This window comes from Onychomys torridus, chromosome 8 (genome assembly GCF_903995425.1).
Source record: "Onychomys torridus chromosome 8, mOncTor1.1, whole genome shotgun sequence".
In the NCBI taxonomy this organism is placed as follows: Eukaryota; Metazoa; Chordata; class Mammalia; order Rodentia; family Cricetidae; genus Onychomys; species Onychomys torridus.
The window spans coordinates 46,454,350-46,472,463 of NC_050450.1; the positions used below are offsets into that span (position 1 = coordinate 46,454,350).

Consider the following 18,114-nt stretch of genomic DNA (forward strand, 5'->3'; position numbering starts at 1 on the left):
ATGAAAGGCATCCTCATTGCTGGCGTCTTTGTGGTATTTGCCATCTCAGTTATAGGTGAGAGAAGCCCCCTTCTGGATAAAGTCTTCTTTTCCACCCCGTCAGAATGTCCTTGTTCTTGGTATTTTGGTACCTACTACCTGGCCTGGTGTGTTTCGTGAGACCCTTCAGAGAGACCACTCTGCTGCCGGCCAGGGTTGGCTCTTCCTCTTGGGGAATGGAGAATAATGGGGAGACACTAAAGGGCATAGCTCCATCTCACAGCTTCAGTTTGGGGATCTTTAGAGAGCATTGGGCATCCCCTCTGTTCTTTCTTCCTGGGGTGGGTGTGGTGCTCTGTGAATGTCTACTGGTTGTTGACTTCCATGAATCCTTTGTCCTCTTAGACTCCCTGAAATGTAGACAGTGTTACTCACCAACTGAGAGCTGCAGTGACGAAGCCACTGAGTGTAAAGGAGAGGGGTTCTTAAGTTGTGTGGAGTCCTTGGTCAATTCCACTCTAGGTGAGCGGGGCTGCCTCCATCTCTGGGACTTGTGGGAGGGGGAAGCTAAAGAGGGTGGACACAAGAAGGACACCTGAGCTGGGGCCGGGCTGTGCAGTGAGGCTAGTGGGTGATGAAGACGACTCCCCTGTGACTGAGGTGAGCAGGAGCTGCATGGCTGTACAGGAACAGACTCAAACAAGAGGATAAGCCCTGTGGTGACTTGGGAATCAACCTCACTGATTAAAACCTCACTGTAGATCCATTTTTTTGTAGATGTAAACAGCAAGAGCAACTCAGAGCTAAATAGGAGGCAGGCATTTTGCCTGGGACATGTGTTTTTCGGCCATCTCATCTCTCATCCTCCTGGCTCCTTTCTCTTCTAGATCAAATATCTTTTCCTTGGTGAACTCCTCCCCAGGCATTCTGACTGATAGGAACCTCTGGGGCACTTAGAGTTCTTCCGTGCATAAAAGCAGGAAGGACAACAAGCTGACATCTAAACTGTGACCTTGGTCAACAAGGGCCTCAGGAGATGGGTCAATCATTAAAATGCTTGCCACACCAAGATGAGGACCTGAGCTTGTCCCTCAGCATCTACGTAAAAAGGCCAGGCATGGCATGCATGCCTGTAATCTCAGCACCGTGGCAGCCAAGACAAGATGATTCCTGGAACTTGCCAGTCTAAAACTTGTGAGGTCCAGACCAGCTCAAGACCCTTTATCAAAAAACAAGTTGGAGAGCCATTGAAAAAGCCAGTGTTGATCTCTGCCTCTTCAATGCTGGGCTTACGATTATATGCCAACAAGGCCAGCTAACTTTATTTAACTTTTTTTTTTTTTTTTTTTTTTGTGGTGCTGGCAATTGCATCCAGGGCTCTGTATGTGCCAGACAAGCACTCTACCACAGAGCCACACTCCCAGTCCCTTAATTTATTTTGACCAATCCACATTTAATGTAACAGCCACATATGTGGATATCTCCATATTGGGTGGTTCTGACTAGATTCTCTTATGGAGTTTTTTTTTTTTTTTTTTTTTTTTTTCTTCCAGAGCTGAAGACCGAACCCAGGGCCTTGTGCTTGCTAGGCAAGCGCTCTACCACTGAGCTAAATCCCCAACCCCTGACTAGATTCTCATGCAATTTCTAGGAAGGAGCCCCAGCTAGTACTGTGATGTTGTATCATATACCAAATCCCACTGTGTCTGCTTTATTATATTTTGAGATGCCAAGATAAATTAGTGGTCTGGGAGAGCTGTATATGGGTTAGATTAAATCACCATTTTCTGGTGTCCCTCCTGCCTGGCATTTGTACCCAGCATTTTGACATTATGAAACAACATTGTCACCCACAAAGTTCATGTTCAAGAACCAAGAGATGTAGTTAACAGAAAAATTATGAAAACTTTTAATAATATGTTAAGTAAGTTTACAACTTTGTGCTGGGTCTCATTTACATCTCTCCTGGCTGCACGTGACCACATGAGGCTCATAAGGTGTAGGTTAGCTAATGGCAGAGCTTAACCCTTCTCTCCGCTAATCTGATGAAGGGAAGAGTTCTCTGATGGAGAAGGGTTTTCTTTTTGTTCTCCCCTGACACCCCCCACCCTGACACTCCCCACCCCCCACCTACCCCCACCAAGACAAGTTATCACTATGTATGCCTGGCTGTCCTGGAACTCACTTTGTAGACCAGGCTGGCCTTGAACTCACAGAGACATGCCTGCCTCTACGTTCCAAGTACTGGAATTAAAGGTGTGTACTACTATGTCCCGCTGGGTTCTTCTCATTTTAAGAAACCTTCTCCAGTTTGTGGGGGACCTTCCTCCACTTTTCCCAGGGTACTCTTGAGGAGAGAGGGATAAGAAATATTAGGTAGAATGATAGGCCTAGTTGATGAAAAGAAAGACAGAGAGGCAGGATAGCTTCGGAAGGACCTTAGTCAATACCCAACAGCCCAGAACTTTATTCAAAAAGACTTTTTATAACAATGCCAAGGGCAAGGCAAAAGACCTCCCCCTTGCTAGATACAGCCAAGTGCAGACCCTTCTACACACCTGGTAACCATGCCCATGGTCAAATCATTCCCTTATGCTACGCTGCTGGGTAAAGCAAGCTCAGATTGTCTGACCTTGAGTAATTGCGCCTCCACACCGGTCTCTCCCAAGCTGTGCTGAGCAGAGGTTCAAGTCAACTGCCCCTGTATGAAGCACTGTTTCCTCACCTCGGAGCCTCTCCAGGCACTAACAGTCTGTGTTTGCCTTGGTGTAGGAGGGTCCCACTATCTGTACCAGAACAGTTCCTGCTCCGCAAATAATTGTGCCAAGAACAGCAATACCCAAGTGGCCTTCACGGTGCATGTGTTTGATAACCAAACATTACATTTTTCGAGCCAGTGCTGCCAAGGAGAGGCATGCAATGACACCAACCATGGTTTGTACTGGGCCCAACAGCCTGTCCTGTGTCACACCTCCATGCTCCACCTGTGATTTTCTGTCTGCTTTGCTTGGCTGGGGGTGGGGGTGAGTGTCTCAAGTCCATGCACTTCAGCACACAGCTGGATGACGTTAGCATCTGACTTATAGCAGTCCCACAAGAAACATGTGAGATGCTCAGCCAGCCCAGTATCATACTTTCCTCTTCTTCAGTGAAAATAGGGATCTCACGGTTCGTTTGTGTGGCCAGTGAAGCGAATGCTCACTAGTCATTCTTAAACTTTGTGATCTCAGGGCCTCAACTAAGAGTTTCTTTTAGACAACGTTTCCAGTGGTCTAGGCTCACCTCAAACTTGCTATGGAGCCAAGGATGACCTTCACTCAGTCCTCCTGCCTCTTCTTTCTGAGTGCTGGGATTATAGGTGTGTGCCACCACACCTGGCAACATTCTAAATCTCAAAACAAGTGAAGACCCCCCCCCCCAAATCTTTTGTTTATATGATCTCTACATGCTAACATTTGCAAGGTTGGAAATTAAAGCTAAGCAAATTCACAAATTTTTATTCATTTACTCAAAAGCAAAAATATTTAGCCGGGCATGGTGGCACATGCCTTTAAATCCCAGAACTTCGAGGTAGAGGAAGAGACAGGTGGATCTCTATTAGTTCGAGGCCAGCCTGGGCTACATAGTGAGAAACCAAAAACAAATAAAAAGTTATGCATATTAATACTAATAGAGTTTTACATAGATATAACTTCCAAAAAACATTTAATGAAATGAATGGCATTGTTTCATATATATGTATATATGTACATATATGGATACATATTAAAGATTTATTTATTTTTATTGTGTGTGTGTGTGTGTGCTTGCGTGTATGTGTACCATGCATGTGCAATGCCCACAGAGGCCAGAAGGGGCATCAGATCCTCTGGAGCTGGAGATATAGAGGATTGTGACACATGGTGGCTGGGAACTGAACCTGGGAATCGAGCATGTGCCCTTAATCGCTGAGCCATCTCTCTAGCACCCCATCCTCAAATATTTATTTTGATAGAGTGTTTTAACTTCTGGCTTAGCAGGAAGCTGGGATCTCATGTTTGCTTGTGTAGTTAGTCTGTTTCAGTCTCACTCATTATGTGGGGCTCTTAGAAAATTCTGCTGCAAGCACACAAGGCAATAGGAGAAAAAGGAGCAGATAACACCTTGATGTCATATAAAATGGTTTTAGCCTCTTGGAGTCCCTGCAGGGCCTCAGGGACCCAGGAATTCCTGGCCACAGTTTGAGAGATGGTCAAAGAAATGTAATGTCAATCAGATCCCTGTTGGCTAATACTTCAAACAGCTGGCTGGGGGGGCATTGGTTACAGCGTGGATTCTTTCCTTTCTTGCTCCTGTCTACCCCAGGGCACTGTGGACGACCATTCTTGCAGACTGGCTGCCCCATAAGGGTGGCCTCAGGGGTTGTACATGGGAAACCCTTGGACAAAGCACGCATCTTTAAGGCTAGATCTGAGGTTCCTTGATCACAGACTCTCCAGCAACTTCTCTGCTTGCCTGTCCCCCCTTCCCCAGAGCTGTATGATAACATGATTCTAAGCAATGGCTTTCCTTTACCCAGGAACACAGGGTCTCACCAACACCCAGTGCTCTGCTTGCTATAGCTACAACACAACAGACTGCCAGGAGAAAACCCGGCAGTGTTTCCAAGGAGAACGATGTGTCCACATCATTGCTGAGTTTGTAAATGGTAAGTCTGGGACTTCAGTTCCTTAACAGGGCTGGAGCTGAAACACATTGGCTCTTGATCCAAGTGCTGAGCTAAGAAGGACAGAAGGGCTGGGGAGGGTGGAAGCAGAGAGGGGGATTAGCTCAGGATGCCTTTCAGCTAGAGACTGTCAGGGAGTCTTCTGCTGGTTGCTACCTTCTACTTTTGCTCTTAGTCCAGGGCTGCTTCTGGTTGCTTTTCTCCTACCCTCCTGTGGTCACACCCCAGGCTCACTTATCTGACTGCATGACCCTCCTGCACTTGCTTCAGCCCTAGGCTGCCATTGCTCTGTGTAGATGTGTGGTGGCTACATGAGTGTGTGGGTTCACGCGGGTCCCTGGAATGCAGACACAGAGGCATTTTAAGAATGAATCTAGCCTTTCATGGCTGCAGGGGGTCCAGCCTCAAAGGACTGAAGCACTAACCCTTTGCCTAGGGCATATTTATTTACTCTTTTTTACAGTTTAGATAGTTAATTTTCATACCTTCAAAGCAACCCAAAAGGAGCTCCCAGAGACCAACTGCCGGGTGCAAATTACTTGAATTATCAGGTACCTCGGTTTTCCGGGTTTCCTGGACCAAGTTTTGCATAGGCCTTTGATCCTTGAGGAACTCTCTGATCCTTGACTCTCAGACAAGATTCACATAGGGCGATAAGAGAAACAAAAGGTGTGATTAAACAAAGGAAGGATTAGGGTTAGTTGCTGCTCTCTGGAGCCAGGCCAGGAGCTCAAGAAATGCCGCCACAGCTCTGTAAGTGTGGATAGGTGTGACTTACTTTTTTTTTTTTTTTTTTTTTTTTTGGCCAGAGCTGAGGATCACAACCCAGGGCCTTGCGCTTGCTAGGCAAGCACTCTACCACTGAGCTAAATCCCCACCCCCAACTTACTTGTTTTTATACCTATACACACACACACACACACACACACACACACACACACACACACACACACACGTTTCTTCTACGTCTTGAGAGGTGTTGGCTTGGGGCAGCTAGGGCCATCTGGTTATTTATTTTCTCCTACAAAAGTGACAGTGGCCATCATTTTGTCAGAGTATCTACCCTGCCTGATAGCAGCATGCAGCACATGTTTGCTCCTTGCTGATGGGACAGCCCTGGGGCCTCTGCTGCCTGTAACTCTGTTCTTATTTTCCCAGGACAGAGTAGACCTCTGCTGGTCCACTGTGGTGGGAGGTGGGGGGGGGGGGGTTGCGGTGGGGGAAGAGGGCAGTGGTGCAAGGCCAGGGCCGTCTCAGCAGTCAGGTCTGGAAGTGAATATGTAGTGTCCATCCTGGCTAAGGGAACCTTGGGAATGTGGTCTAGTGACTTCTAAGTAGGAAAAAAAGAGGTACAAACCAAAAACGAATAACCAGCCTGTCTCAGCTAATACACAGCTCAGACTAAAAGGGTTTAAGGCCTGCATCCAAATACAAATTTCATTTCTTTTTTTTTTTTTTTTTTTTTTTTTGCCTAACATCAACTTCAAAGCTTACCTATGATCCTGGAGTTTCCAGTAGATCCAAGCACTTTATCTTTTTTTTTTTTTTCTTTTTGAGACAGGGTTTCTCTGTGTAGTTTTGGTGCCTATCCTGGAACTCTGTAGCTCAGGCTGGCCTCGAACTCACAGAGATCCGCCTGCCTCTGCCTCCCAAGTGCTGGGGTTGAATTGGGTATGCACCACCACCGCCCGGCTTCTTTTAAAGCCTTTAAAAATATTTTGAAAGAGCTATTTTAGATCTACAGGAAAGCTGAGTTAGAGACACAGGTATTTCCCACATTCCCCTGCTGCCTGGGTCAAGTGTAATTGTCATCACTGTCAAAGTGCTCACCACAGTGGTAAGCCTAGGCACGCACTCGTGGTCACCCAAGCCTGCAGTTTACCTCAGGGTTCACTCCTGATACAGTCCATTCCAGCATGACCGTATCACATAGAGGAAGGCCTTCTGCCCTGAAAGCCTTCTGGGTCCCACCTGCTCAGGCTTTTCTTCTTCCCCACAAGACTCTGGCAAGCACTGGTCTTTTACACCTCCTCTACACGTTTTCTTATTCTGGAAACTCTTTCTCCCTCTCCCTTTCTGAGTCTCTCTGTGTTTCTCTCTCTCTCTCTTCCTACTCCATCACCTAATGGAGGATGTACAAAGTATGCAAAACATGCATTGTACCACGTTTGAAATGGTTGAGGTGCCCACACTGGCCTGGTTTTTAATTCTAAAATTGTGCTTAAAGGCAGCAAAAGACCTTCTGTGCTCATCTCATCCCCGTGTCTCCTGGTGGTGTCATCTCCTTGACACTGAAAGCCAGTCAAGGCCACACATGGACCCTTTCTTGCTTGCTTTGTCCAACGTCACTTTTAAAACCCCACTGAGGTGTACAAGCATTTCCTGACTCAGGCTAGTTCAACTCTCAGCGCTGATACCTGGGATGAAGCAAGAGCAAACTTTCCTTCCTGGGGTCTGGAGGTCTCCTTCACGCATTATGCTCTGACAGCACCAAGTCCCTTCACACCCTTGAGTCCCTTCAGTCTTCTGGGAGCTCCCTGCTTCCCAGGGATGCTCGAGTTGCAGCTGACAGACCGGTAGGGGCACAACCACTCAGAAGTAGCTGCTATTACAACTACATCTTTGAAAGTGCTGTGGACCTTTTTTCTACAACGGGAATCAGAAACTGTTTAAATAGACAGAGCTTTGAGTCAAGACAGAGAGGCTGAGCATTGCCTGTACACTTTCTGTTGGCTTTTCTTTTCTTTCTTTTTTTTTCTCTCAAGGAAAACTCAGGCAGGAAGAAGTCAGATCCAGAGGAGTGAGATGTGAAAGAAAATGGGGCAGGGGGTGGGGGGTGGGTGGAGCCCAGGGTGCCCACTGATTTATTCCTTTCTGAATGGAGAGTTGAAAGAAAGAACTGCCCCTGAGCCTGTTAACCATACTTGCCTTTTTCTTCTTTTTTTCCTCCCCTTTCTCTCCCCATTCCTTCTTTTCCCATTCCCTCCTCTCTGTGTTTTTCTTGATTGAGTCTTGCCATGTAGCTGAGGGTAGCCGTGAACTCAGATCTTCCTGCTACAGTCTCCTAAGCACTGGGCTTGCAGGGGTGCACCATCACACCCGGTTTGTTTTTGCCTTTTTCATTTGAGAGCTCCACAGGAACACAAGAGATGGGGCATCCAAGATACAGCTCCCATCCTTTCTTTAGGCCTGGGTTTGCAAGCCAACTTTCACAGCCTCATTTGCTTTTGGGGTTGGGTGAGGAGAGGTCTGGCCTCTGACCTCCACAGTTCTTGTACTGCTACTACTGTCTGGCATTCTTAATTCTGGACTTCTTCCTTAAGGTGGCTTTCAGAGGCAGAGGGGCTGTTGCATGCTGCTCAACTGCTTGCAGATAAATAGCTCTGTGTGGGCTGGGGCTTGGGCAGTAGGGTTGACTAGAGTTCTGACTGTCTCATGTGCATCTCCAGGCACTGAACGGAACACGGTGAAGGTGAAAGGCTGTTCCGATATCAGTGAGTCTACTTGTGAAACCCTGGCTCTTGAGAACAGGACAATTGGAGAATTCGTTTTCCAGAGCGTTAAATGTGAAAATGCGACTGTAATCCCAGTCACCACCAACACCCCTCCGGCCAGCACAGGCGTCAAAGCTTCCTTCACCTCCTCTGTCTTCGGCAGCCTCCTTCTTCTGAAGCTGCTGTTCTGAGGTCCCTGGGCTCTGCCCCCCCCAGTGTCCTACGGGCGTTAACACCCTTTATGTTCACATACCTTCCAGTTTTATTGCTCAGTGGGTTGGAAGTCACAGGACTCGAGGCAATGCTAGCAGCCACATTATGTCCTTTATTAAAGTGATGTTTGACTTCTAGACAGCCTGTCCTGATGTGTTTGGGGCTGGGTGTGGTTCAAGTCACTGCCCACCCCTTCTCATCTCGGGTGGAGGTAGGTGGGTCTTTGCTTTTGAGGTAGAAGCTTATTTGCCTCAGGACTCAAAGATGTCCTCTCTCTTCTGAGAAGCTGAACCTATGGCCTTGCTGGCACCTTCTACTAGCATCCCTGTACTCCAGTGTTCTACTTGCTGCTGCTTGTACAGTCACATGCAGGGGGTGCCCCAGCTGAGCCCTGGCATGCCCTGGGCTGTTCTTAGTACCAACACAGAAGTTCAGCAGCTTTTCAATCTGCTGCGACATCTTGATATCTAGTTATTCAACAGTTGTCCCAAGGCCCACAGCAAACGAAGAAAAAAATTGTCATCCCAGAGGCCTGTCACTATGAAGGCCCAAGAAAGGCACGTGCAGGAGGACTGCCGAGGACCAGACTGCTCCCACTGGCTGCATGATCAAGTCTCCAGGAAGAGAGAGGACAGAGGGGGCTCAGAGCCTGGGATGAGGAGGTCTCCTGGAGCACTGTGCAGGATGGAGTGTGGCTGCCGAGCCCTGGTCCCTTCACTCAGAGAGTTGAACCTGGTCATGCATTCCACATCAGATAACCAAGGGGGCAAGACAGCCTCTCAGACCCAAGCTTTCAGGGTTCAGGTTAAATAGTAAGGTGGACATTGGGCTAGTTTTGGATAAATGGGGTTTTCTGTAATAAAGAAACCGAAAGGTGTAAGCCAGCAAGGGTCTTTATTGAGGCCTGCTGACAGTGAGGATCTTGCCACAGAGCAAGCCACCATGAGGCCGTGCGCTGCATCACCGTGTCCATTCCGACTTACCTTAGCTCTCTAAAAAGCATTTGTTTTTACTGTTTCTGTGCACATGGTGTGTGTGTGTGTGTGTGTGTGTGTGTGTGTGTGTGTGTGTATGTATGTATGTATGTGTTCACATGAGTACAGTGCTCACAGAGGCTAGAAGAAGGTGCCAGATCCTCTGAAGCTGGAGTTATTGGTGATGTTACAGCCTGATGTGGCTGCTGGGAAGTGAATCCAGGTCCTCTGCAAGAGCAGCAAGTACTCTTAAGTGCTGAGCCATCTCTCCAGGCCCCCTTAGCTCTTAATTTTTAATTTCAGGTTTACTGAAAAGTTACAGAACCCAGAATGCTTGAGAATGCCTTCACCCACTGCTCCAGTTTCATGTCTGCTGCTGTGATAACAGAATCTCACAAAAAACACAGCTTAGGAGACAAAGGGCTTATTTCAGCTCGCTGTTCCAGGTTGCAGTTCATCACCCAGGAGAAGTCACAGCAGCAGGGGTGTGATACGGCTGGTCACACGGCATCCACAGTTGAGAGCGGAGAGAAACATACGCACAGAGCATCACTTGTTCACCTTGATTTCTTCCTATACAGTTCAGGACCCCCTGCCCAGGGAATGGCACCACCCAAAGTGGAATGGGTTTTCCTATATCAGTTACTTAATTAAGACAATCTCCCCTACCACAAGACATGCCTGCAGGCCAACCTAATATAGACAAGCCCTGATTGAGACTCTCTTTCCAGGTGGTTCTAAGTCAAGTTATAGTGGAGGCCAATCCTCTTACCCCACCTCTTGTCAACTTGTCATACAACACAACACTTTTAGACCATAATCTTTCATTTTTTCCAATTTTTATTTTTATGTGTGTTGATGTTTTGCCTGCAAGCATGCCTGTGCACCATAAGAATGCCCTCAGTGCCTCCCGAAGCCAGGGGAAGGCACTGGATTCTCTGTAATGGGAGTTATAGCTTCTTTGCTCCACTTTATACCTGCAGCTTTACATGCTCTTAGCATCTCCAGTACCCTGGGGTCTCCATGGCAACTGAGATCGCCTTCACAGCTCCACACAGGGACTGATTCTGTCACACAATGTCAGCCCTCAGCTCCTCTCCATGACCCCCTAAATCTTGCATGTTTTATGCTTTCAAACCCAGTACCACGTGGGTAACGCTTATATCTACAAGCTTTGCTGTCAGCTGGAGATGCAGTCTGCCCATCTTGGACCACAGCTGTATCAGGATCTATGTGCCGCTCCAGGGAAGTACTTTCCTTTTGTCTCTTGGAAGCTTAGAACTTCATTTCAGTGGTGTTGATCTCTCTGACCATCACAGCTGCTTCTTCTGCCCCAGCCCAATCAGCACACACAGATTCTTATCCAAAATGCCACACAATGACCCCATGGATAAAGTCTTTCATAGTCTCTAAAACCCCAAAAGCTGGGTCCAGTAATCTACATTTCTTACAGATTTTCTGTCTCCCAAGCTCCCACTGGAATGTCTCCCTCCTCCATTTCCAGCATCCAGTGGCTTTTCTAGCCCAAATGCTCTCATGTCCTCCCTATCATGTAGCCCAAAGAGTAAAATGCCACATGGCCAGGTCTATCACAACAACAATGCCTCTTCCGTAGTATCAATTTTTGTTCTAGCTTAATTTCTATTTCTGTGATAAAATATTCTGACAAAAAACAACTCAGGGCATAAAAAATTAGTTTTATATCCAATTCTAAGTTACAGTCCATCATTGCAGGGCAGGAGCTTGAGGCAGCTGCTCATACCATGTCCATAATCAAGAACAGGGAGAAATGTAGACATACATCTCACTTTCTTGCTTGCTTGTACTCAGCTGAATTTCTCCACTGTGGTGGTATTTTGTTCCCCAAAATATTGTGCACCCTAATAAACTTATCTGGGTTCAGAGAACAGAACAGCCACTGGATACAGAGGCTAGAAAATGGTGGCACTCATGCATTTATTTAATCCTAGCATTCCAGAGGCAGAAATCCGTCTGGGTCTCTGAGTTCAAGGCCACATTGGAAACAGCCAGGAATGGTGATACTCGCCTTTAATCCCAGAAAGTGAGGGCAGAAAGCAGAAAGGTATATAAGGCGTGAAAACCAGGAACTAGGGCTGGTTAAGCTTTCAGGCTTTCAAGAGGCAGTTCAGCTGAGATTCATTCTGGAAGAGGATTCAGAGGCTTCCAGTCTGAGGAAACAGGATCAGCTGAGGAATTGGCAAGGTGAGGTAGCTGTGGCTTGTTCTACTTCTCAGACCTTCCAGCATTCACCCCAATACCTGGCTCCGGGTTTGATTTTATTAATAAGAACTTTTAAGATTCATGCTATATCACTCTGAGTTCAGGACTTCTTTCCTAGGGTGGGATGGGTCCTCCCCCATCAATTGACTCAAGACAATCTGTCTTAGAGACACTCCAAGGCCAATCCAATATAGATGATCCGTTACTGACACCCTCTTTCCAAGTGAATCTCTGTTGTGTCAAGTTGACAATTAAAGTTAACCATCATACCTAGGTCCATATCACCTCAATACAGCCAGTGAAGGCAGGAAATGAACATTGAAACAGTAGCATTGGCTAATACACTTCATTTGTATTTTATGAAGTTTCTCTAGTATCCCCTCTCTGGTCTGCTTTCTAGTTCTTCACAATCAATCCTCCTATTTCCTCAGTTTCTTCCAATCTATGATAGTTCTGGGATCTTTCAAGACCTTAATAATTAAATGTATTAGTCAGGGTCCTCTAGAGTCACAGAACCTATGTAATGAATCTCTCTCTCTCTCTTTCTCTCCCTCTCTCTCTCATATATATATATATATATATATATATATATATATATATATTTAATGGAATGACTTAGAGGCGGCAGTTCAACAATGGCTAGTTGTGAACAGAAAGTCCATGAATCTAGAGTTGCTCAGTCCCAAAAGGTTGGGTGTCTCAGCTGGTTGTCCACATATTCTGGAATCCTAAGAAGTAGACTCCAATGACAGTGAAGGAAATGGATGTGCTGACAAGGTGAGGGCAAGCAGGCAAAGGATGAACACACCCCTTTCCTTTTTTCATTGTCCTTCAGCAGAAGGTGTGGCCCGGATTAAATGTGTGCCTTCCAACCTCAAGATCTGGATTAAAGGCATGTTGTCTTCTTGCCTCAAGGTCCAGATCACAAGTGTGTCCTCCATTTCTGGATTATAGTTCATTCCAGATACAGTCAAGTTGACAACCAAGAACAGCCATCACATTAAGAATGTTATTGTCCAACTGTTTTCTAGACTGTCTCTCAGTTTGAGCTTGTCTCTGGATTTTCTTATAGAAGTTACGCATTTGGCAATGCTGTGGCTTTAAGGAGGCATTTGATGCCAATGAGTTTTGTTGCTGGTGATGTTATCCTTGGCCAGTTGGTGAAGGTGCTACCTACCCGTATTTTGTGAAATTACTACTATATTTTAAACAATAGAGTAAATGTCGCTGATATAACAAATATATCTTAGTTACAAACACCACGCAATATTAGTTCATTTCTAAGTTACTTAAACTCTGTACGGATGGTCCTGGTTGGGCAGCTTCCCTGACCAGTTCTTCTCTGAGATTAAAAAGGGCAAGATCTTTTCATCCCATCATCCCCTGTGACTTTTAAAATACTCAATAAATGTTATGCATGTAGTGAGAGAGAGAGAGAGAGAGAGAGAGAGAGAGAGAGAGAGAGAGAGAGAGAGAGAGAAAACTCTAAGGGACTATGCAGTATGCCGGAGGAGACAGAAACAAACATACAAACACACACACACACAAATGCATATATATACATACACACAAATAAACATACAAACACACACCCAAACACATATACACACACAAACACACATGCACATATACACATACATACACATACATACTTGCATACATACATACATATACACACACACATGCATACATACACACACATACACATAAATCATTTTTTTAAAAGCCTCAGAACAAGGGAGTTTCAGCCATCATCAACCTTAAGATTAAGGAATCCATGTTTCAGAAGGAGAAACTGAGGCAGTATAGAAAGACAGGGAAAACTAAGGGGATGTTGGAAGAGGCTCTCACATATAAAATACAGACCACACTTACCATGAAAACATGTACCTTCACTTCCTTGTGACCTATGTGCAGTAACAATGCTGTTGTTGACTTATGTTATATCACCAGTCTATAAACCCATAGAATGCACTTCATAAACCCTATGAGCTCATTTACTACAAAATGTTCTGTAGCTAAGAATAAGTCTACCAACACATTTTAATAGTCTAAGTCCTATGAACAGTGTACTTAAGAAGTCATGATGTCATATGTGTATAACTACTATTAAGGTGAGTCAGTATGACTTCCTTAGGCACCCACATCTATTATGGGTCACTGTGTGTCTTATAAAACTTTTCTTAATTAACTCTCTGCTTCAAAAAGCAAAGTAAGTGGGTGGGGAGTGTAAAATCCATTCTTGGTCTGTTGGAGATGCTGAAGATGAGTACTCCTTCCTCCTTTCCTCCTCTTCCTCCCTCCCTCCATCCCTCCCTTTCTCCCTTCCTCCTTCCTCTTTCCTTGTCTCTCTTCCCTAATACCTTCTTTCTGGATTAAGTGTTTTTCAAAACACACCCCCACAACTATACCTTTTATTTTTTAACCTTTCTTGGGCATAAGACCCTTCTGCCGATCACACTGAGTGAGACATCAATATGAGATCCAACAGACCGACCTGGACTCTGACATTTTCAGACCTAGGACTGACTTGGTCGAGTTGGAATTTATTTATATAGTAATGTAGGAGAAAGTTTACTTCCTAAAATGGCAGCTTTAGCCCAAATGTAAATTGACAGATATATCTGCATGTTCTCCCAGAAGAAGATGACCTTGGTTAGTAATGGAATTACTCTGTGCTCATAGGAGAATGGTGGTGTGGGATACCCTCAGTGTGCAGTGATGCTCAGGGAACAAAGTTAGGAACCAGGACATGAAACTATATGAAGTAGATTTCAAATAATTTGAAAATAGCTAGACAAGAGATTTTAAGTCTTAGTAAAGTGTCAGGGGTAATTATCTGATTAAATAGTTCCCTACAGGCTCATAAGCTCTCCAGCTCTCAGGGAAAGCCTACCTGCTTCTTGGAGGATCTTGGGACAGATGCTGAGAACTGGCCTAACCAATGAGCTGTGGTGATGGGCAACAAGGATGGGCAGGGGCAACAGTTGCAGGCTGGTGGGCTCCTTCTTCATTCCCACCCCTTGGTGGGCCAGTGTGGTTTTAACATATGGATATGCCAATCATACTGTTTGTGGATGATGTAACTTATGCTTTCTAATGATTTCCCCCCTCAATAGACATATTCTAGCTTTATAATCTGGAACAGTTTAATCTAAAGCCGTCATGCCTGTGCTGTGTTTTCAGGCACATGAACAATCTCAGGTATAGGTTGGGAACAGCTCCAGTCTGTACAACACAGACTTTGTGGTTATTTTTTTCACCGAAGTGAGCATCTATTTAGAGTGCACAGCCTATTAATCATGACATTTTTGTCAACTAAAACTGGCTTTTATGGTATGATGTGAATTCCTGCTGGGAGACTGGAAATTGGTCTAAACCATACCTTCTTAAGCCATTAGTCATGACCCCAATGGAGCTGTGTAACTGAATGTGAGGGTTGTAAAAACGAACAACAAACGAACACACAAACACATTGACTCTGAGTACATATGTGCTCTGCTCCTACTGTCATGCTATGACTCTCACACACTCTGCCTGAAACACATCAGCTCAGATTTGAGACTACTGGATGCTATGAATTGCAATGTTTCCTTTATACACATCAACTTCCCTACTCTTTCAGAAACATAATTATTTACTTACAGAAATGAGACTTTATTTTCTAGCATCATTCATAAGCCTGTAACTAAGCTAGTCAGTTGTTGGCTATACTGTATTATAATGCTCAAATTAAAAAAAAAAAAATCACTGAGTTGGTGGCTTCTGTTTCATAGGGAAAAAAAGAATATCAAATGAACTTTGGTTTGGAGTAGGGCAGAATTTCCAATAATTTCTGAAATGCCTCTAAACATATGTATTTATGTAAGAAGCAGTCTTCTCAGAATTTGTGATTACAAAATCTGTCTGTATATATTGAAGATGTTATTTGTCCTGCACTATCCATTTAAGATCTAATTCTTAAAATCAAAACAAAAAATTATTTTTGTATGCATGTTCATGTGAGTGTATGTATGCCATGATGCTTGTATCGGATTCTGTGGTGGTTTGAATAAGAATGGCGCCTGTAGGCTCCTGTATTTGAATGCTTAGTTAGTGGCACTACTTGAGAAGGATTAGGAAGTGTGGCCTTGTTGGAGAAGTGTGTTGCTTGGGGTGGGCTTTGAGGTTTCAAAAGCCCAAGTCAGGCCCTGTGTCTCTTTCTTTCTACTGACAGCGGATCCAGATGTAGAACTCTAAGCTACTTCTCCAGCATCACATCTGCCTGATGCCGTAATGTTTCCTGCTGTAATGACCATGAACTAACTCTCTGAAACTATAAGCCAGTCCCAGTTAAATGTTTTCTTTTATAAGAGTTGCCTTGGTCATGGTGTCTCTTCACAGCAATAGAACACTGACCAAGACAAAGTCAGGGGGTAACTTTTGAAAGTTCCATCACGTTGAATCAGGGTCTCTCTTGTTTTTGATGCTATGGCTGAGTCCTCCATTAGCTGGCCCATGAGGTTCTGGGTGACTCTCCTATCTCTGTCTCCCATCTTTCTTTTCAGAGTGATGGGATTATAGATGCAAATCACCATATCTGGCAATTTTCATTTTTCAAATGGGTTCTGGGGATTGAACTCAAGTTGTCAGGCTTGTGTGACACACACTTTTATCCCACAAACATCTTGTCAGCCTTATTTAATTTTTATAAATAAAAATAAATAAATTCATTGTTAGAACCCAGACCCTCCAGCTGTAGCCTGTCTCCTCCCAGAGGGCCAATGTGTTCTCCTGACTTGTCCTTCCAGATGGCAAAACCTTAAGTGGGGAAAGGGGACAGGTAACACAAGTGACCACTGTCGTATCTCACACTAACTAGGTCTTTTGTTCTTCCAGATGCCCTTGTCTCTGGGACTTTTTGAACACTGACATTAATCAGAACTACAAGAAAACATAAATGTCTCTTAGTCTAGTGGACAGTGTCATCTGACTTTGGACCTATTTCCTTATGACATAATACCTTCTCCCTCCCCGGCCCCTTCACAGATTCAGGAAGTTACTTGTGCCTGATGGTACCTGCAGCAGCAATTTAAACAGTGGGGCTTTGTCTGTTCTTCCCAGGCAGAGACCTGCCAACTCAGTCAGAGGTTTCTACTAGGTGCCCACAAAATTGCTGTAGTACACATAGCAAACGATGACACTGGTCCCACCAAAGCTAAGTGCCCACCATAAAAACAGGTTCAGTGAGGCAATATGCAAATCATCTCAGAAGCCACAAACTTAATCTTCAGTTCCTACAGGTTAAACAAGGAAGTGCCCTAAAGCACCTGAGGTTATTGTAATCAGGAACATGTGATAGGTGACAGTGTGCTGACTGTCCTTTAGCTCCTTAGGAGAATATCTGGCATGTGCCTGGAAAAGATTCTGTATCTCAGCTGGCAGGAGCTTTTGCTCTACATAGTCTGATGAGCCATCTCCAGTTGCATGTGTAATTCCAATCATGTCTCTCATGGCCAAGAAAGAAAGAGAGAAATGGAGGCAGGACCTGAATGGGAAAAAGTAATGGGGTCAAAAATCAACTCTTAGCTCCTAGAAAATGACTTCAGGTGCAACCACAGACATCAGAAATTCATGTTTCCAGGTCTTCAGACGTCTTGAATGGTGGTCCATCCATTGAATACATACAGTTCAGAGCCACAGCCTGGAGTTTATTTCAGCAGCCAAATTCACAAGTTCAAGGTTACTACAGTAGCTTTAGACCTAAATGCTCAGGATGGGCTGAAATACTCTTATATGTTTGCACATAGATACTCTCCTTCCACCTGTTTAAGGGACTGTGGGGAACTTGGATCCTTATTCTGCACAACTTTAGAGAATGATGGGGTTGGCTGGCACCTCAGTTTAACCCCATCCGTTGCAGTGAGTTTGTCTACCTTTCCAACCTGGTCCACAGCCTCCTTATCCTACATTTAACCTAGCAGTCAGCATCTAACATTCTGCCCACATCTATCTGTCCATCACCCCATGACCTGGACCATAGGCACCATCTCATTCGTCTGGGAGTTCACAGTCCATTAACCAGTGCTCAATCAACAGCATTAAATACCAATCAACAAACTAACCAACCAATCGGCCCAGCCAATCAAGCCAATTGATTCAAGCAGCATCTGGACTTAGAATCTCCAGCATCTCCTCTTTAACCAGATCAACCAGTGTTGAGGTGATGCTTCCCTGAGATCTCAGAGTTCCAGCTTCCAGGGTTGTGAGACTATACGTCTTTTCACTATTCCTCTATAGAATGTGGTTGTGGCAATCCTTGCAAACTCATAGTTTGATAGACCAGGAGTCTAGAATAGACCAACTGCAAACAGAAGCCAGAGTTCTTAGGAGGAGTTCTGGAAAAGTATGACGTCAACGAAAGAGCCGTAGGCTAGCTCACAGCTTCCTGATGAGTCCAGTTCTGCACCATAAATGCCAATTCTTGGCCTTGTCTGCCTTGGTTGAAGCTTTGCGAGTCTCTTCCAGA

At 45.0% G+C, this 18,114-nt stretch overlaps 1 protein-coding gene across 1 annotated transcript; it reads left to right on the forward strand.

Annotated features, from left to right (window-relative positions):
* LOC118588509 (ly6/PLAUR domain-containing protein 8-like) lies at window positions 1-8,369 on the forward strand. Its single transcript, XM_036194859.1, has 6 exons — window positions 1-55; window positions 385-501; window positions 2,752-2,913; window positions 3,560-3,565; window positions 4,538-4,683; window positions 8,157-8,369. Exons 1-6 carry the CDS (start codon window positions 1-3, stop codon window positions 8,367-8,369), a joined length of 699 nt encoding a protein of 232 aa, XP_036050752.1.
* Window positions 8,370-18,114: the final 9,745 nt, after the last annotated feature.